The following is a 21468-nucleotide window of genomic DNA, read 5'->3' as shown; positions in this document are numbered from 1 at the left end:
TTCTGGTGATTTCTAAGAATTGTATAGACTAGTTTCCAGTTTACTTTGTCCACTGTGCACCTTACCAAGACTTCCTTATCAGTGCACCTTACCAAGACTCATTCAGGCCTACAGCTGAATGAAATAGAGCTCTCGTCTGCACTGCAAAGCCACATATTAGTTTTACATCATGTTTTGATCAGTCACGTTGTTTAGCAAATATTATTTGATCGCTTGAGCAATGTCATCATGCCCGCCTCTCCCCCCCTCCCCCCCCCACAAAAGAGACAAAAGAAAAAAACCTCACACATTAAAGTATGTAAAGGACCAAGGATTCTGACATAGGTGTGTTTTTCATTTAGGGATCAGGAAAAAAACACAACAGCTTCATAGTACAGTGTCAAGTCAAGAAGAACGTATGGGGCTGAATTTACTTCTGACAGCGACTAGTGTCAGAGGAAAATGTAAGGAGAAGATTTTTAACTGTATCTGTGCATGTACATGGTCGCACCTTATATTAAGGTCACAATTCATAAATAGTACATTAAAGTGTTATTAAATGATGAATAAATGTTATAAGCATGCTACAGACATGTGTAATGTGTGTTATAGATGGTCATAGACAACCATTACACTGTATAACTGATTAGCCAGTCTTTTTGTTCTGTGTGTGTGTACAGTGTCTAGCTCAGAGGTGGGCAAACTACGGCCCGTGGGCCAGTCCTGCCCGGCCCCCAAGCTCCTGACCCGGGAGACTAGCCCCCAGCCCCTCCCCTGCTGTTCCCCCTCCCCCGCAGCCTCAGCTCGCCCCACCACCAGCGCAATGCTCTGGGCAGCGGGGCTGTGAGCTCCTGGGGCAGTGCAGCTGCAGAGCCAGGGCGTGACTGGTGGCAGCGGCGGACTGGCCTGGCTCCAGCCAGGCGGCGCGGCTGTAGTGCTGCCGGCCACCAGTGCTCCAGGCAGCGCAGTAAGGGGGCGGGGGTGTGCATGGGGTCATGGTGGTCAGGGGGGGAAACAGAGGGTTGAATGGGGCAGGGGTCCTGGGGCAGCAGTCAGGAAGGAGGGGGGTTGGATGGGGCGGCAGGGGGCAGTCAGGGCAGAGGTTTCAGGGGCAGTCAGGGGACACGGATAAGGGGTGGTTGGATGAGGCAGGAGTCCCGGGGAGGCAGATAGGTGGTGGGGGCCGGGCCACGACCCCCTCTCCTAACCGGCCCTCCATACAATTTATGAAACCCGATGCAGCCCTCAGGCCAAAAAGTTTGCCCAACCCTGGTTTAGGTCATGGAAAGTGAACACAAAAAGGGACACTCATACAGCTTCAAAGACTGAGGATAAACATTCAAACTAGTCGTCTTAGAAAACATGTTGTGATAGTAGTTAATACAAAATGCCCAGGGGGGGCTGTCAGGAATGAAAGGAGGGGTTGGACGGGGTAGCGGGAGTGCGGGGGGCAGTCAGGTGATAGGGAGCGGGGGGGTGTGGATGGGGCAGGAGTCCCGAGGGGGGGGGGGGCCGGGCCATGATGCCCTCCCCTAACCGGCCCTCCATACAATTTACGAAACCCGATGGGGCCCTCAGGCCAAAAAGTTTGCCCACCCCTGGTCTAGCTCAATAAGTTCCTAATCCTAGGGTGCTACCACAAAATAATACATAATACTGTGGGGGGTGGGGTGAGTGAGCATATACTGCGTAACACATGTTAGGATAATGTAGGTCTGTCTCCCTCTAGTGGCTAGTCTACATAAGAGGTTTTGAGCGTGCGTCAGGACTTGTTTCAGAGTGTTAGCTGTGCTAGTCTGCATCAGCAAAAAGAATGAGGAGTACCTTAATTGATTAGTCTCGTTATAGTTGGTATGGCAATACCCATTTTTTCATGTTCTCTGTGTATATATATCTTCCAACTGTATTTTCCACTGCATGCATCCGATGAAGTGGGTTTTCACCCACGAAAGCTTATGCTCAAATAAATGTGTTAGTCTCTAAGGTGCCACAAGTACTCCTGTTCTTTTTGCTTCAGGACTTGGACCTTCAGTTCAGTTCATGGTTTTAGTGTGAGCCCCAGAGGAACAGTTATACATGCATGCAGGTTGGTGAAATGCCACATATTACACACCACCCCTAGAGCAACTGAGTGTGCAGTTTGGGTTGATTTTAATGCCTTTGCTTCTTTATCCTCTTGTACTGTGCCCTGATATTGAATTTGATTCAAATAAATGACAATCCTGCCTTAAAAACAGATCACAACTCAATTGAAATCATGTCTATCTTTCTTCAGGACCAAATTTTGCCTTACTAACAGATTAGAGGTGGTTTCAATAGAGCACAATGCATATTACTGAATATTAACGTTTAATAGAGTGCGTTGAGTTCAGGAGCTGATTAGAGCCCCGATGAAACAACAGCAATCTCACGCCTGAAAGGACTCCTAAAACCTCTGTAAGCCATATTTAATTAAAAGAAAATGAAATACACAGAAGCCAAGGCATGAAACGTGCATTTCTGCATCCCACTCAGTAAATGAATCATTTCTCTGTTTTCCTTTCTGAAACAAAAAACCTTGTAGTTCATAAAGATTCATAGATTTTAGGGCCAGAACAGACCATTTTAATTACGGTATCTAGTGTGACCTCCTGAATAACACAGGAAATGCCCATTACAATAGAGAGCTATTCTGGCATTACTATGAAGATAATTTGATATCTTGACTAGATGATGACATTCCAGAACATATGAACACAGAGCTGAGCCCAAGACAAGACAGGATGGCCCAGATTGCCTATGAGACAAACACAATCCAAACATTATTAAGTTCACAGCATATGTTATCTATCTCTATATCACTGTAATAGGCAGACACGCACGTTATCTAGCTACATATAATGGGCTACGTTTCTCAGTTGGTATAAATCAACATAGCTCCATTGATTTCAAGGATTCAGCCCAGGACACTGAGAGTACACATAGGGTCACATCCCTTACAGAGTATATACTCAGGGCCAGATTGTCCTCTCATGTCAGTTTTACTCTGATGTAACTCCACTGACTTCAATGGAGTTATTCCTGATTTACTTCATGTAAGTGAGATCGGAATCTTTACTAAGGCAAAACTCATTAAGCCCACTCATGACAGATGCCGGAATTGGCAACTCCCACTGGGCCTGATCCTGCAAAATGTCAAGTAGCCTCAACTTGCACTGAAGTCAGGAATCATTGAAGTCAGCCTGAGCACAGGATGAAGCCCAGTGATTTCAATGAGAGTTGCGAGTGTTGAGCATCTCTCAGGCTCTGACTTTACAGGGAGTTTTACCTGAGTAAGGGCTGCAGAATTTTGCCGAGGTAGACTACCTGACGTTATGGGGGAATACGCAGACTTTAATCAGCACGCGGTTAGGAGGGCTACGTTATTCAGGAGTTGCTAAGCCAAGAATGAGTTATGCATAAGACTCCAAACAAATGCTAGCCAAAGCTTTCTACAACCTCTGCAGCTATATTCTTTATGTCACAGTTTAGAAAATAAACATTTTAGCACGTTTCTGAACATTTTGTTGGTCTTGTTATTCAATTATGTTCTGCATGTACAGTTGAGCTGGCAAACACACAAATCCACAACCACCAGGGACTTCATGGTTGTCATTATGCTACACAGCAAGGCCACCAAGATCTTCTTGGCAAGAGTGAGACTTCAATTCAGATCTTCCAGTGTTAAAAGCACAGGCCCCTCCCACTGGAGCTAAAGGAAAGGCTACGTTAGCTATAGCAATACAAGGCCTACGTCTCTGATTCCAACCAGCAGAGCATATTTTATATGTACTCCCATACAGAAAAACCTTTGTTACCCTAGAGCTAAGGTCGCTGGACTGCACATACCATCAACACAAATCCTAAAAAACAGGGAAACAAACACCTCATTCTTCGCCCCACCTACAATCCACTCATTTCTTCTCCTCGATCTTATCTACCCGCCTTCCAACACCCACAGCCCACATATCTCCACCCCAAGGGGGAGCTTTAACACTGACCATGTTTATTACCCAGGGGCCTTGTTTTCAGAAGTGCGAGCACCCACAGCTCCAGCTGGAGTCAATGGAACCTGCAGGTCATCTGTAGCTCTGAAAACAAAGCCCTATATGTTGCAGTGATTCACACAGGGTTAGTGTGGCTTCTAGAAAGTAAGTGTGTGTGGTGTGAGATACACAGCCTGTAATTTTTAGGAAGCTTTATGTGAGCAGATGATTTGTGTTAATGGTTGTTCTAAATGTGGTGGGTGTTGTCTGAAATGACAGACAGGAAATCTGCAGGAGTGGACATTGGGGCACCCTATTTATGATTGGTGTTAAGGCTGCCTTAGTGCTTGTTGCTCTCTCCCAGAGCCCACCTCCATATTCTTGATGACCAGCCCTACCAGCTCGCCAGATGCTTGATCCAGAGTCCACCGGATGCAGGGCCATGTGCAGTGTGCACTAGTGGAGTGGGAATCAGGAAACCGAGGTTTGTTTACCAGCTCTGCCACTGACCTGCTGCGTGACTTTGGGCAAACCACCACACCTCTCTGTGCTGCTGTTTCTCTTCCTGTCCTGTGCAGATTTTAAGCTGTTCAGGGCAAAGACCGTCTCTTACTATGGGGTTGTACAGGGGTTGTACAGGTCTTTGCCCTGTTTGCGGCCTCTTAGCACTACTGCAATTCAAACACCAACAGCTGCAGGGGAGTTGGAGAGACAAGCTCCCAACATCTGAAAATGAAAGTAGCTGATGGATATGAGCAGTTGTGTTAGCTTGTCTTGGTGAAAACTAATATGTTAATTGTGTTATTCTGAATTATACTATTCATGGGTCAAATCCTCAGCAGGTGTAAAGCAGGAGCGCACCATCAAACCCAATGGAGCTGTGCTGAGTTATATCAGTTGAGACTCTGGCTCCTTTTTATCTAGTTTTAAAGTTTAAAAAGTGGCATATATCAGAGACACGTTGTAGGTGTGTGTTATTGTGTGAGTGTGTGAGGAAAGACTATTCCAGAGTGAAAGGACAGTGGTGATTCAAATAGAAGACCCTGAAGACATTTGAGGGAAAAGGGTAACATTTCAAAAAGGGAACATAAGTGTGTCCTCTGTAAAAGTTAGTAAATACCTCTGTAAACAAATGTCATAGAAAACCAAACCGGCCCATGTCTACTATGCCAAGCTGGACACTAAAAGTTCCATCGCTAAGGTGTGGAACAAAGGGATTTTAATCCTGCTTTAACTGTAAATCTCAGTGCAATCTTAACTATGGCATCTCTACTGATGGCTTCATACATATTCATACAACTACAGGCCCGTTTATTACAGCATCATTCCAATAAAATGCTCTAATTTTGTTATTTGTACAGGGCAGTACACCTCTACCTCGATATAACGCAACCCGATATAACATGTAAAGCAGCGCTCGGGGAGGGCAGGGCTGCACACTCCGGTGGATCAAAGCAAGTTCGATATAACGCGGTTTCACCTATAAGGCGATAAGATTTTTTGGCTCCCAAGGACAGCATTATATCGAGGTAGAGGTGTACTAAGCAAATAATCTTGACTCAAAAGGTGAACAAAAAAGTTACAAAGTACATTTAAAATATATACGTTTGGAAAATAAGCCACAAAAATAAAGGTAATTAACGGGAACACTGATACAGTGAGCAGCTCGTAAAATTCCATCTTAAAAACTCATTCTTGGCATTCCAAGGTCCAGCTGATTCTTTTTCAAAAACAAAACCCAGTGGATGTAACCAGATTTGTTTAAGAAAAAAACACCACCCATCAGCAACATGTCTGTGGCCCTATATTGACTCAGGCCTGTGTGCAGTTGCAATGCAGATTGCCATTCTTCCAAAGTGTATCCTTGTGCTCCATCATAAATGTGCAATTAATAGAGACTTCTGCTTTTCTCTGAGCTCTTAAAATTGCAGAATTCTTGTATATTTCACTGCACCGCAGGCCACTCCACAAGGGCAGAACAGAGATGCACTGCTGAATGTAGCATCCCTTTGTAAGTGCACTCTTGCATCACAGCCAGATGCACTCTGGGCCTGCCATCCTTTCCAGTGTCCCTTTGAAGAGACAGCTAAAGTGCTTAGGTCTGCATTAGTCCACTGGAAAGTCTGCTAAGACTTGCAGTGAGGAAGCAATGGTTCAGCATTATAGGAATTTTTCCAGTTCCTGTCAGTAACCATCAGACAAATGAGCCTGAACAGCCAATATAATAAACCAATATATATACCACAGAGGGAGTGAAAAGGAAAATGAAATTATCCCTTTAAAAACTGGCCAGAAACACTGTAGCTAATATCAAATGCAGTTTATACTCCTATGGGAAAAGAGTCACCTGACCTTTCGGGGCGATGTGTCGCTGGCCGCACAAAAGCAACCTCATTATGTATTTTGTAAATAATTTAAAAGACAGAGATTTTGGTCTTTCAGCCCAACCCCATCTATATCTCCCTGGCAACCCATGTGAAGCTGCAACAGAGAAAATACCCAAGAAATACAAGCGCTAAATGTATCCATTTAAGAAGAAGAAAAGGAAAGGTGCTATGTGAGAAAAACGTCTGTATTCTTATATTGCTTTTCGAAGGCATACACAGAAAATCCCAGCTGATTGTGGCCACAGGAGTTTCCAAGTCACTCTTCTGGAAATAAACAGGACAATGTTCGGAGATGTTATACTTGTGGGATGGTGGCTTTTAAAATAATAATAATAATACTGGGCCTGATCCAAAGCTTGCTGAAGTCAGTGGAAAAAATGCCCAATTGCTCCAGTGGGCTTTGGCGCAGGTGCACCAGACTGCACGGGAATAATGGGCTGGTTTAGCGTTGCCATTACTGGTACCTCATCTGGAAAGCAGCAAAACAAGGCCATGTGCTCTGCTCATGAATCAAAGTACAGTCAGGTCATCTAAACAAGCAAAGCATACTTTGTCTCATGTAACGGGGGGAAAATGCCTGCAGCCAACAGCAGCTCTTAAGAATTTATTCCACACTTGGAGTGAGCAGAGGGGAAGATTAAACTCTAGTTTGCACCAGGACATTGTTTGTACAAGAAAAATTCAGTTAAAAGTAGTTGACAACTCTTCTGAGGGACTGGATATTTGCACTGTGAGCTTGCCACGTGTTAAAGCTGTTGTACTCTCCCCTCTCCACAACGAACATACGTCCACGATAGTTGGGTTCCTCATACAGCACCCATCTAAAACAGAGAATGAACGGATTACTCAGGAAAGCATTTATACAGTACAGTAGTAAAAACCATGTTTGGTCCCTTGCTGAATCCCTTTGTCAGATTGCACCCTGGAAGTTAGGGAGCACTGCTTTGCTAAGGGCACAAGACTTTCGCCTCTGGGTCAAATCCCAGTCAATATATTTGTCCAGTTTCAATCTGGACACAGAATGGAAACTGCTGTCCTCTGTGGAGTTAACCTCCTTAGTGCTGCTGGCTCCTTCTCCTTGACTTCTGAGCTCCCTTTTGACTATTCCACAACCATCCTGAACCACTCCATCATATTATTTATTATTTGTGTTACAACAGCACCTAGAGGTCCCAACTGAGATCGGAGCCCCATCTCGCTGAGTGCTGTACACACACAGTACGAGACCATCCCTGCCCCCAAACAATCTAAATACACTCCATCTTCCTGAACCACCCCTTTATCTATAAAAGTAAACTTGGTTCCCCGTGCCCAGATCTTGCCACTCTCTCTCTCTGGCTGGTGATAACTAACCTTCTCAAAGGCCTTTCTTCTATGGAATTCCACAAGGATCATTTCTTGGCTGGTTTTTTTTCCAATTTGAATTTGATATGTTGAAAGGTCTCAAACCAACCTCCTGGTTAAGTTAAGGGAGTGCTGCAGGCTGAGAATTTTAATCAAAACAGGGCCCCACAGCTTCTGAACCACATGTTTTGAGCAATGGTTGAATGAACTTATTCTAAATGCAAATCTGTTTGATCAGCGCAGCACACAGTGAACTCCCGTTGGAGACAAAACATGTATTGGGCCCCACTATTTGACTTTGCTGTTGTATTTGAAATGCTTTCTAGTCTGAGTGCAAGAAGTACCACAATACTTTGGTCAATTCAAATACTCCGACATAGTCACCGCTGGAATTTTAGTAGTGGCTCTGATGTAAATGTGAATTTAAACAAAATCTTCAACATTATCCTCAATTATTAATTGCAAGGCTGTGATCTCAATTTTCACAAATTACTTTTGTGCCTTGTCCCCAATGTTTAAAAAAAACAACAACAAAACCCTTCCAGCTCTTGAATGCTCTTCTTGCCAAACAAACAATCTCTCGCAATCACTGAACCTTAGAAAGGAACAAGACTCATGTCATATCAGATTATGTCATTTGTGGTACTGGAAGAGAAACGGTGCATGACACTGTATGAGGAACAGAAAACATCTATTGAAAGCAATATACCAGATTTCACCCCAAAACTGTCACATTTTCTGCTGGACAGTATTATTTTAGAAATTGCTATGAAATCAAAATCTCGTCTTCAGATTTCATTTTCAATAATGCCTTACAATTCTATTATTATTATTATTTACACTGAAGTTGTACCTAGAAGCCCCAATAATGGCCCAATGCTATATAAGGTAGATGCTGTGCTCACTCACATCCAGCTATACCATTAGATGGACAGACTTTTCATTCAAATTACATGCAGTGCACTCATTTACACATAAGATAGAAATCACTCTGGTCACTAACCACTAAAGTGCAGCCACCTCCGTGACAGAATGTGGCAGCTGTTGCAGCACACAGCAACACTAGATAAGAATTTAGGACAGGAAGTGAAGATGTCTGTACCCAATTGACATTGTGCATTGGAAATTAGCAAAGGAACATAATTACCTTCCAAAAGCCACAAGTAGGATACATCATCAAAAGGTCCCTGGGGAGCAAAGAACCTTGCATCCCCCTGAAAACCTGTTATGGGAGACAGCTTTGCCTAGTGGATAGGGCACTCAACTAGGAGTTCAGGCGATCTGCATTCTCTTCCTGGCTCTGCCTTTGACCTGCTGTGGGGCCACTTCAAATTTGTGCTTCATTTTCACTATCTGTAAAATGGGGATAATGTGACTTACCCTCCGTTGTAAAGAGCTTTGAGATCTAAGGATAAAAAATGCTATATATAAAATAGGATGTTCACAGAGTAGTGCAGGATGGGATTGAGTTTGGGAGCTGCCAGATGTATGCAGAAGGGTAGTGGAGAGGAAGAGTCTGCTCTAATCTATTGTTGCACACACAGTAAAATCCTCTAAGTTTCTCATCTTAACTCCTGGCTGGAAGGGGCTGTGAAATGCTCTGGAAAAAGCATGTTCATGCATGATGGTGGATGTCATCCTTCATGTTGTTCTCCGTATCTTGCACCCTCAGGATGATTCTGGAGTTTTGCTGGCAAGATCTGGAGAGAGTTGGTACAGAGCCCTCCTTGCCTGGCATCGTGGCCCAGAGTTGTGTCCAGAGTCCTTTGCAGCTGAAAGGACAGACTGACCTGACACAGGGACAGGAACTGTGTCTAGAACCGGCCTCACCTGGGGAGTGGCTTGTCTTGACATGGGGGCTTTGAGGCTGAGATAAGGGGTGGAACGGGACAATCCTAAAAGAATCCCACTCTTAGCTACACGGAAAGGCAAAATATAGAATTTAAAAACCAATCAAATCATTTATTTCCAATATTCTAAGAGCCTGTTCCGGCCTTCTGACCCTGAATACTACAGCACAGCTGGAGGAGAGCTTTTTAGGGGCCAAGCAACCCTTTTTAAGAAGGGTTTTAACAGAAAACCTGCACCCTGAAGCTTTTTTCCCCCGAGCCAGCGAGTGATCACATGTATTGTCCCCAGTGAGCATTCGCAGGGGCTCTCTCACCAGGTTAGGAGTCTCGGAAGAACAGATCACTGCAGCACTGGCCAAAGGGGTGATTCGGCAGCATGCCCTGTCAGATTGTGTCAGTCATGCGTTGGCATGTGGCATGCCTGCGGCAACCTAAATTGATGAGACACAGGCTAATGCAGCCTTCCCCATACTGCATTTGAAACGCCTTTCTTATCTGGTGAAAGGGACAGTTTAGAAAGAATTTCATCTCTGAGATCCTGGGCAAGAGGGTGGAAGTTGTGTATTGGATCACACATGTAACTGGCAATCTGAACCATGACTGAAGGTTGTTCTCTTCAGTCAACAACAACATCTTGCCGGTTATGTGTGTGATCGACCCCTGACTGGCTAGATGGGCAACAAAGAATGGATGTGAGTGAATGTGACGGATCAGTTGGCAAGAGCAAGCAGGACAAATGTCCAGGACATATGGTCACCTTAGGCCAGGGGTCCCAAAACTTTTTCAGTCATGCCCCTCCCCCAACCAGGACTGCACCCCCCGGGAGACAGGGCCAGGAGCAGGGCAGATTTGGGGAACATAAGAACAGACATACTGCATCAGACCAAAGGTCCATCCAGCCCAGTATCCTGTCTACCGACAGTGGCCAATGCCAGGTGCCCCAGAGGAGTGAACCTAACAGGTAATGATCAAGTGATCTCTCTCCTGCCATCCATCTCCACCCTCTGACAAACTGAGGCTAGGGACACCATTCCTTACCCATCCTGCCTAATAGCCATTAACGGACTTAACCTCCATGAATTTATTTAGGTCTCTTTTAAACCGTATTATAGTCCTAGTCGTCACAACCTCCTCAGGCAAGGAGTTCCACAGGTTGACGGTGCGCTGTGTGAAGAAGAACTGCCTTTTATTTGTTTTAAACCTGCTGCCCAGCCCATTAATTTCATTTGGTGACCCCTAGTTCTTATATTATGGGAACAAGTAAATAACTTTTCCTTATTCACTTTCTCCACGCCACTCATGATTTTATATACCTCTGTCATATCCCCCTTAGTCTCCTCTTTTCCAAGCTGAAAAGTCCTAGCCTCTTCAATCTCTCCTCATATGGGACACATTCCAAACCCCTAATCATTTTAGTTGCCCTTTTCTGAACTTTTTTCTAATGCTAGTGTATCTTCTAATGCCAGTATTCAAGATGTGGGCGTACCATGGATTTATATAAGGGGAATAAGATATTCTCCATCTTATTCTCTATCCCTTTTTTAATGATTCCTAACATCCTGTTTGCTTTTTTGACTGCCACTGCACACTGCGTGGACATCTTCAGAGAACTATCCACTATGACTTCAAGATCTCTTTCCTTATTAGTTATAGCTAAATTAGCCCCCATCATATTGTGTGTATAGTTGGGGTTATTTTTTCCAATGTGCATTACTTTATATTTATCCACATTAAATTTCATTTGCCATTCTGTTGCCCAATCACTTAGTTTTGTGAGACCTTTTTGAAGTTCTTCACAGTCTGCTTTGGTCTTAACTATCATGAGCAGTTTAGTATCATCTGCAAACTTTGCCACCTCACTGTTTACCCCTTTCTCTAGATCATTTATGAGTAAGTTGAATAGGATTGGTCCTAGGACTGACCCTTGGGGAACACCACTAGTTACCCCTCTCCATTCTGAAAATTTACCATTTATTCCTACCCTTTGTTCCCTGTCTTTTAACCAGTTCTCAATCCATGAAAGGATCTTCACTCTTATCCCATGACAACTTAATTTACGTAAGAGCCTTTGGTGAGGGACCTTGTCAAAGGCTTTCTGGAAATCTAAGTACACTATGTCCACCGGATCCCCCTTGTCCACATGTTTGTTGACCCCTTCAAAGAACTCTAATAGATTAGTAAGACATGATTTCCCTTTACAGAAACCATGTTAACTTTTGCCCAACAAGTTATGTTCTTCTATGTGTCTGACAATTTTATTCTTTACTACTGTTTCAACTAATTTGCCTGGTACTGACATTAGATTTACCAGTCTGTAATTGCCAGGATCACCTCTACAGCCCTTTTTAAATATTGGTGTTACATTAGCTAACTTCCAGTCATTGGGTACCGAAGCTGATTTAAAGGACAGGTTACAAACCATAGTTAATAGTTCCGCAATCTCACATTTGAGTTCTTTCAGAACTCTTGGGCGAATGCCACCTGGTCCCGATGACTTGTCACTGTTAAATTTATCAATTAATTCCAAAAACTCCTCTAGTGACACTTCAATCTGTGACAATTCCTCAGATTTGTCACCTATAAAGGACGGCTCAGGTTTGGGAATCTCCCTAACATCATCAGCTGTGAAGACTGAAGCAAAGAATCCATTTAGTTTCTCTGCAATTACTTTATCGTCTTTAAGCGCTCCTTTTGTATCTCGATCATCCAGGGTCCCACTGGTTGTGTAGCAGACTTCCTGCTTCTGATGTACTTAAAAACATTTTGTTATTACCTTTGGAGTTTTTGGCTAGCCATTCTTCAAACTCCTCTTTGGCTTTTCTTATTACATTTTTATACTTAATTTGGCAGTGTTTATGCTCCTTTCTATTTACCTCACTAGGATTTGACTTCCACTTTTTAAAAGATGCCTTTTTAACCTCTCACTGCTTCTTTTACATGGTTGTTAAGCCACAGTGGCTCTTTTTTAGTTCTTTTACTGTGTTTTTTAATTTGGGGTATACATTTAAGTTGGGCCTCTATTATGGTGTCTTTGAAAAGTGTCCATGCAGCTTGCAGGGATTTTGCTCTAGTCACTGTACCTTTTAATTTCTGTTTAACTAACCTCCTCATTTTTGTATACTTCCCCTTTCTGATATTAAATGCCACAGTGTTGGGCTGTTGAGGTGTTCTTCCCACCACATGAATGTTAAATTATATTATGGTCACTATTTCCAAGCAGTCCTGTTATAGTTACCTCTTGAAGCAGATCCTGCGCTCCACTCGCGACTAAATCGAGACTTGCCTCTCCCCTTGTGGGTTCCTGTACCAGCTGCTCCAAGAAGCAGTCATTTAAAGTATCGAGAAATTTTGTGTCTGCATTTCATCCTGAGGGGCCGGGAGCGGGGACACAGCTGGGAGCAGAGCCACAGCTGGGACTGGGTGCAGAGCTGGGCTCCACTGCACCCCCACTTTGGGGACCTCTACCCTAGGCTGTGGTCAGAGCCACCCAGGGAGCCCAGGCAGCTGTGGGGGGCCTTGCACCCTGCACCTGCCTTGGATGGGGGGCTGGGGTGCCTGAGAGCAGTCCCTGCCTCCCCAAAATGTGGAGGGTCCAGGGCTTTCCAGGCAGCTCTTACCACAGCCTGGCTTCTGGCCAGGCTAGGGGGGGAGGGTCTTGGGGGGAAGAGGATTAGTAGGGGGAAGGGCCCTGTGGCAGGGAGGGCATGTCGGGAGCCCAAATGTTCTTTGTGCCCAGGGCCCCAGTAAATCTTAATCCGCCTCCGATGCCCAGCATCAAAACCATTTGTAGGTGTGGGTTGTGCAATAATCCAAGCCAATCCCCTGCAACACAGACTACCAAATCACATGATGGTCATGGGGCTCCTCTGTCCAACTTCTTTTAGTAAGAGCTTCCCCTTCTTTTCACCGATCACACTCAGTGAAGATGCTTTCTTGGCATGGAAGTATCATGTGTAACCACAGACCCAGCTGTGCCTTGCACAAGCCAAACACTTCCCGCCTCTTAGAGAATTCTACAGCTTTCTGCCTCCCCTCCACACTCCCCCGCCCCCAGCACGCACACTTCCAATAAAATGTGTTTGTTGGTAAAAGGAAATGTGGTACAACGAAAACAGAAAAATAACCGATAACAGGACATAAAAACAACAAATGTGTCCCTGAAAAAAGGAGACAATTTTCCCCCCGAATATGTTAATTCCCCTGAAACAGTGACAAAAGGCAAACTCTGCACAACCCTAACTTTGCAAAAGGTTTCAAGGATGTCTGAAAATGTAGGGGAGACAAAAACTGGGCTGATCATAGTTGGCCCTGCTACAGTGAAGGATCAAAAGGCAACAATGAATGTAGCCTCAGAGGAGTACTGTGATACAGGGAAATCTTATTATTATCTAATTTTAAACACAAGGAGAATGAAGTTCAGAGAGAACATTGTCAAATATGAGTGACAGAAGTTAGGAATCTACATTCACTAGGCAATGAACTGGGTACTGATTTTTCAAAGTGCTATTGAAGTCGATGGGAGTTGTGGCAGTTCAGTGCCTCTGAAAATCAAGCTTAGTTAGGCACCAAACTTTCAGCACTTGGGTTTGAAAATGTTCACATGAGTGACTTGTCCAAGATCAAACAATGGCTCTACAGCCAAGAACAGAACCCAGGTTTCATGATTTCAATCCTGTGTCACAAACCCCCACTTCCTCTGGATAAGCCGGGGATCAATACCAGGTACACATGGTTGGGGTGTGCAGGGGGCACTGACTTTCCCCCAAAAGACAGTCTTGACTCTTGACTAGTCAGAGTTGAGTAAGTGGAACTACACGGTACTATGGGCAGTGGCCTCAACCAAAAGCAGGGTCCTAAGATGTCAGAAGGGAAGATCAGACCCATCTTCCTCCTCTGGTCTAGCTGCCAGAGAGGGGTGGGACTCTGGCACTGAGCTCCTCCCTCCCCTTCTAGTCCCAGTGCTAGAGAGGGAGACGGGCAGGCCCATGAGATGATCAGTTTAGATGGCTTGTAGAGCTCCAAAAACAGTGATCCTAGGGGCTGCCTGCTTTGCTTGGCCTTAAAGGCCTGCTCCAAGTGTGTGCTTTTGTCTAAATGGTGGTTTGAACTGGAGCCAGGGTGGCTCTTTATGATTTACAGGGCCCCAGGCTGCCCAGGTTGGGTGTGTGGAAACAGAGCCTTGAGCTGCTCCCTTTTCTGGTCTGTCTGCTATGGGGCTGGAATCAGACTGAGCTGACTCACCAGTTTTCCCCTATTTTCACCCCAGTGAAAATGTTTCCCTAAACTCTAGTAGCTCATAGCTCAAGATGGACCCAACCTGGCACACTGGATCTGTGTGTGCACGTGTGTAACCCACACACCTCCTGGGTGTGGTGTTCTGTCCTATCTAGTGGCACCGAGACCACTAACAGAGAGAGTTATATGAGTTTGCTAAGAGGCAGTTGGCTTTTAGCTCATGAGGTAGAGGCTCATGCCCTAAGCTCCACAGGTCCCATGTTCGATCCCGCCTGCCGACGACCGGGGTCTGTTGGTGTTGGACACACACACCCCTTCAAGGTGTGGGACGTCAACGTTTAAATTCAGATTTAATGCTGTAGCCTTGGCCCATCTCTAAGTACCACGAAGCCACACTGGGGAATTTCTAATGGAGAGTGGGAAAGCAGGAACCATCTTCATAAGGAACCTCCTCCCCCGACAACCTCTAATTAGACAGTGACACACTGTCCAGTAGGCTTCACCCACAAGCACAGCCAGCCACATGTCCCATTCAAGCTTTGCAGTGTATTGATTGGTCCCATCACTCTTTGGCACCAGTCACAGAGAGAGGGAAACAACTCACTTCCAGGACCCTGTATTCTTCTAGCAGCAGAAGCAGAGCAGAAAGTCAGTTCCTGGGCTGACTCCTCTTGGGAAGAAGAAAAGAAAGTTTCTATTTGCTCCTCTGACCCTTGGCAATGTGCTCACCCTTCTGGGCAGAGAGCGCTGTTTCCACACAGCTTTGGCGAAGACAGGGCCTTTGCCTCCTTCACTCATTTGGTTTCATTCCAGTCCATGATATTTTGGTTTTATTTCAGTTTGGTCTTGTGTAGTGTTCTGAAGGGTGTCAGACCAGCACACCCTGGACACGGACATCCTCTCCATATCCACAAAAAGGTACAGAGCAAAGCAAATATTCCCTCACAATAGCCCACTGACATGGCTCTACCCTGATTTGGAAGACACCTCTAAGGTGAAGAGGGTTGTCCAGTCTCCTTGCCACCTCACGTCTTGGCCTCTCTCTTGAGGCTGGCCCAAAGGACTCCAGTTATTGCTAGCTATGGTGTTGGCTTTGTGATGCGGACACCTGACTACTAGGTAATGGGCTGAGGCCACCAGCTCTTTTCACATAGGCCACCAAACAACCAGCACATGTAGACACTCACTGCTAACCTGGGCTGGAGTCAAACCAGCAACCTCAGGGGTCAAAGGCTCCATGTCTCAATAGCAAATCCCTAAAGTAGCCAATCCTCCCAGTCTGTGCATTTATTCAATTTCGTAGCCAATGGGAGTCTTTGCAGCAATTTTAGTGGGATGGCTGCCACTGCACCCCAGCCCCAAGCATGCACTGCCACCCCCACTCCCAGTCAAGGAGGTTTATTCTTTTGTGACAAAGGTTAAACAAACAACCAGAGTGAAGTCTTAAGTCAGTACTTGGCCCCCAGGCTCCAGGGCCACCCCGGCTACGGGCAGGGCTTAATTTGTAATGAAAGAGGTGCCAGGGCTCAAGCCATTTTTTTATAGTCATAACTGATGCAGCAAGCCCAGAGGCACTGGGGCTATGAACTGCCAAGCCTGGAGGGCCAGGAAGCCCTGGCACAGATTAAGCACAGCCTACGGGTCTCTGACATTCCAGCTCCTGGCAACTTCCCAGCCTCAGCCAGCTCCGCTCCCTCCTTGGAGCGGCAGCCGCAGGATTGCTTCCCTGAACCCCCCTCTTGCTCCAGGACTCACCACAGGAGTTAGCTCCACTCCAGTGTGGCCTTTGCTGCCCAGGGCTCAGCCTGCCACAGTCCCCCTTTATGAACCCAGGTGGAGCCTGGCCCTCTTTAATTAGCTGAATCAGGCTCACCTGCTCCAGTCCGGGGAGCTGGGCTCAGTCTATCCACAGAGACCAGCTACCCTGTGACCAGGGGCGGCTCTAGCTTTTTTGCCACCCCAAGCACGGCAGGCGGGCTGCCTTCGGCAGCTTGCCTGTGGGAGGTCCCCAGTCCCGCGGATTCAGCGACTTGCCTATGGGAGGTCTGCCAGTCCCGCGGATTCAGCGGCTTGCCTGCGGGAGGTCCCCGGTCCCACGGATTCGGCGGCTTGCCTGTGGGAGGTCCCCAGTCCCGCGGATTCGGCGACTTGCCTATGGGAGGTCTGCCAGTCCCACGGATTCGGCGGCTTGCCTGCGGGAGGTCCCCGGTCCCACGGATTCAGCGGCTTGCCTGCGGGAGGTCTGCCAGTCCCACGGATTCGGCGGCTTGCCTGCGGGAGGTCTGCCAGTCCCACGGATTCGGCGGCTTGCCTGCGGGAGGTCTGCCAGTCCCACGGATTCGGCGGCTTGCCTGCGGGAGGTCCCCGGTCCCACCGATTCGGCATACCCACCGCCGAATTGCCGCCAAATTCTCAGGACTGGTGGACCTCCCACAGGCATGCCGCCGAAGGCTGCCTGACTGCCGCCCTTGCAGGGACCTGCAGGCCACCCCCCGCAGCTTGCTGCTCCAGGCACGCGCTTGGAGCGCTGGTGCCTGGAGCCGCCGCTGCCTGTGACAGAGTGGATTGGGCTTGTGTGGAGAGCTAGCTTGACTGTGTTTCAAGACAGAATGACATAGCAGTTGCATTCCTTTTATGTCCTTTCTTACTTACGCTCCATCTCCGTACACTTTGATGGCATTGACACAGTTCTTGTTCCAGCCCTGCCCTTGCAGGAAAGAGCAATCTTCAGTGAACTCCATGCAGTGACCACTAAAATGGCTCCCATCAAATATCTCCATTCTGTAATGCTCACCGTGCTGGGGACAAAGAGATTTCAGTAAACTCAAAAGAAAATGCATCAAATTGTTTCCCCTGATTGTAAAAGATAAACAGAAAGCAAGGATATCTCATCATGAAAATGTGGCAAAAACCCAACAATAACACTGCCCGCCCCTCACAATACCCACCCACATGCCCACATAAACATACAAATGTCTCTCACAAACAGCTCACTCACAAAAACACACACAGAAACTCCTCCCCAAAATATACCTCTGCAAACATCCACACACCTGCATAACCACTGTTCACACACAAACATATTGCTCATGTTGTGTTTACCACACATACCCCCACACCTTTCACCTCTAAATCCCCTCCCCCACCAAACAAGTACTTAAACACTGTTCACAAAGACGCACACCACACAAACAACACTATAAACATAACCATTTCCCACTCCACATATACACTTAAAAAAAACCCAAAATGCCACACACACAAAATATTGGAAATTTGCATGAACAAAAGTATAAGAACATAGTGCAAAACAATTTAATAAATCCAAAATACACAGAGGTGGTAGAATATTTCCCCAGTTTGTACTTTCCTTCAGTTCCGATCATATCTCTGATTATTTATACAAGATGTTGTGCCTTTGTTTTAAAAGAAAAGGAAAATATCTTCCCAGAGTGCTAGCTATGAAAGCCTTCCTGGGTGAGTTGAGGTAAATATCTTTGGGGGAATTTTGCTGTCTTCTCCACAGGTATTTGTGATGGAGTTAGTCGAAAGAATTTTTCATATAAATTGCATTATGCATGAAAAAGCTACATTGTAGTGCCAAAAATCCCATAGCATTCTCCAGCAGTGGAATCTCAGATACCATTCCTGACCAAACATTCTTCAGTGTAACTGTTGCCTGAATTGTTGAAATATTTTAAAACTCTCACTTGTATAAGAGCGATGGAGCACAGGCCTGAGGGGAAGAAACACATTCATGGCTACTGGCCCACAGAGGTTCAATGGGTCTCCAAGGATCTGGAAACAAGGTTCTGTGTGGTACCCTTGACACAAGCTCATATTCCCCTCTCTGGATTCTGTATTAAACATTGGAAACCACCCCCTGCACAATAGACTTATAACTCTGCCATCGGGGGTGGGCTGCACTGGGCATACTGTAGGAGTCTCGCTGAAATGCTAATATAAAGACAACCTTTCCCCTTGCTGAATGAAAAGGCCTGGTTCCAATATCAACCAAAAGAGAGAGAGAGAGTCCACTACCTCAAAGATCTACCTGCCCTCACGCCAGGCTAAGGGAGTGATGCATCTCATCCTGGCTGATGTGAGGTCACTCACCCAGCAAAGTTAGTATATCAGCAACAGGCCCCAGGGTGTGCCAACCAAGAAGAAAAAAGCCATTAATACTAAGGAGGGATGGCAGGGGTCAACCAGTGGAGCACCAAGCATAGGGCTACAGCCAATTTTTGACTTGTACAACACACATGCTTGAATGGGGGTGACACCATACACCCTTCATTCTTCTCATGTGGTATATCCATTGCCTCCCGGCCCCAGTCAGCACATCCTTGGCAGAGTTCTAAGAGCAGCTCTGTGCAGGATCCTCCAACCACATACACCAACTGGACAGAGCTGCACGGGACAGACCATAGTGTTGGCTAGTACAGCTCCCACTGATACATTTTAAACTGCCATGAGAAGGTAAGACAAGATTCCCCTTCAGCAGCTTGGCTCATTGGCTGACAAATCCTTAGGAGTTAGTGAGACACCAGATTTATTTAATGGAGAACAGGGCCCTCAGTAGACCTAGTTCAAAGAGGCGCCTGTTGATGTACAGCCTCATTTTAGCTTGCTGGGTACTGGTCAGCCAGCTTTCGGGACTTCCAATATGAGCTGCCTGCATAGGAGTAATGAGCAGATTCCTACATTTGAGAGGATGCTCTAGAGTAGTATGTGTGGTCTTATGTGCATCTCCTGTGGAGTTTTAGTACACACACACACACTCTCTCTCTCTCTCTCTTTTTTAGGCTAAGTTTTACACAAAACCAAAGAAAGCTACAACCCAATGGGACTTGGTGACTGTATCAACCTGTAACTGAACATAACCTGTGAGTTATTTTCTTTAATCATTCTCCCATCAGCAGCAGGTGACGTCGGGATCAAATGGAAAGCTCAAACCAGGTTCAATTTTTTTCTCCAGCTGCAAATCCTTCCAATTAAATTTCCTCCACAGAGCGGTAAAGGCTCCCTGCTCTGTTTTTGATTGTTTGTTTTCTTTATGTGATCTGGGCCATATTTGGTATTAATTCCAGGGTGCTCAGAGTTTGAAACACAGGAGATAATGTGGGTGACATTGCCAAGAGCCTGAGAGCTGTCCCACAGCAACAGTCTCCTCTCTGGTTTGCACAACAGATTGTGATTCCATGGCCTGTCCTCCCTAGATACACACAGATTGCTAGTGGGCGTCATCAGTTGCTCTGCACACACAGAGAGAGCAGACTATCAGAGTAGAGCCCTGCCTTGTCCACAGAACTTTGCTATTCATTTGCATGTAAAATATTTCATAACATTACAAGTAAGTGCAGGTGATGCTGTAGGGGCATTGCCCTCACATATAAAAGCCACAGCAAAATCGTAACCCATTAAAACTGCTGACTTGGAAGACAGGATACAGATTTTCTCCTTGTCCTGAAAACATAGGAAATTGTTATGCTATTTTGTGGCCTATGCAGACTATTCATAGAGGATCTACTTTCCCCAGAATGCTGTTTACTTCCTAACTGTGTATTATTGCTATAAAGCTCGTTTTCTCTGATATTTATTTAGACTTCAGCTAACATGGAAGCTAAAGGCACAAATGCGGCCCCCTCAACCAGATATTTCAGCAACAAAAACAAACCTCTTGGAAACTAACTGAAAGTTGGCACTAACCATTCCGACAGGCCTGCAGGAGCCCATGTGATCATTATAGCCATTCCAGCGGTAGAAGTCAGGATATTCCCCATGCTCCAGAATGTATTGCTGTCCTCGGAAGTCTGGGTGATCAAAACAGATCCAAGCTCCACTCTGTACACAGATAGAGTTCACTCGGTTCATGAAACCTCTGTCCTGGAAATTATCACAGGTCCCACAGACCTCCAGCTTCCTGCCCGTGAAGTATTTCCCCTCATAGAAAGTGATCTGAAATGAGGAGGGAGAGGATGCTGTATTGTGGCACATGCAAACACAGACTGCCTGTCTGTACTATGCATTGTTATTCTGGCAGACATAGTGGTTCTTAAATTCTGTGTCTAACCAGCGGAGAACTAAATTGTCACTGGAGTATTTGTTTCAATGAGAATTGTAACCCAGCTCAAGTTTACAACACTGCATGTGGCTTTATATCACCTCTCTCTTGTTCTTTTGTAAATATAGATGTTTGAACAGCAAGCACAGCTATCAAAGTACACCCCATTCTAGTTGCTCCTTTCCCCTCCTTAACAACTTTGCTTCCACTTCTCCACATTCATTACTAACATGATCATCACATGATCTCACTCTGCCTTATCCTAACCTAGGAAAATTCCTACTATCTCCGCCGAAAGAGAACTCCAGCTGTTTGGCCTGAGCTGAGGACCAAGCAGTTGGGTTTTTACTTACTTTTCCCGAATACTGAGACATTTTCTGTTGGATGCAAACCAAAGCCAAAGCAGAAGCCAAACCAAAAGTGTGATCTACAGATATGTTGGATACCCCACTATATACCAGCGAGGAGAGACGAGGCTGGTATCGCGAGCCCTGCTTAACAATACATCAGGAATAGGAGGCTTTAAAAAATCATGCTTAGTAGGCAGAACTTCCACTGTCGGGCCCTGCTGAGTCCAGAGTTTTGATTTAGTGCGTATAATTTAA

At 45.8% G+C, this 21468-nt stretch overlaps 1 protein-coding gene across 1 annotated transcript; it reads right to left on the bottom strand.

Moving 5' to 3' along the window:
- Nucleotides 1-6616: 6616 nt before the first annotated feature.
- CRYGN (crystallin gamma N) lies at nt 6617-21258 on the bottom strand. The gene is made up of 4 exons (XM_045007515.1): nt 21217-21258; nt 20509-20757; nt 17452-17597; nt 6617-7191 (listed from the first exon to the last, which is right to left on the bottom strand). The coding sequence occupies exons 1-4, from the start codon at nt 21235-21237 to the stop codon at nt 7056-7058; spliced, it is 552 nt and encodes a 183-aa protein (XP_044863450.1). The 5' UTR covers nt 21238-21258; the 3' UTR covers nt 6617-7055.
- Nucleotides 21259-21468: the final 210 nt, after the last annotated feature.

This window comes from Mauremys mutica, chromosome 2, assembly GCF_020497125.1.
Source record: "Mauremys mutica isolate MM-2020 ecotype Southern chromosome 2, ASM2049712v1, whole genome shotgun sequence".
Lineage (NCBI taxonomy): Eukaryota > Metazoa > Chordata > Testudines > Geoemydidae > Mauremys > Mauremys mutica.
This window is presented reverse-complemented; position numbering and strand designations above follow the sequence as displayed.

What these genes read in the sequence shown, in the direction of transcription:
- CRYGN (XM_045007515.1), bottom strand. Translation starts at nt 21,237, where the DNA reads ATGTCTCAGTATTCGGGAAAA. An exon ending in TGTCTCAGTATTCGGGAAAA is followed by an intron (nt 20,758 to 21,216) that starts GTAAGTAAAAAC and finishes TCCTCATTTCAG; the next exon opens with ATCACTTTCTATGAGGGGAA. An exon ending in AAAGTGTACGGAGATGGAGC is followed by an intron (nt 7,192 to 17,451) that starts GTAAGTAAGAAA and finishes TCTCTGTTTTAG; the next exon opens with ATGGGTGCTGTATGAGGAAC.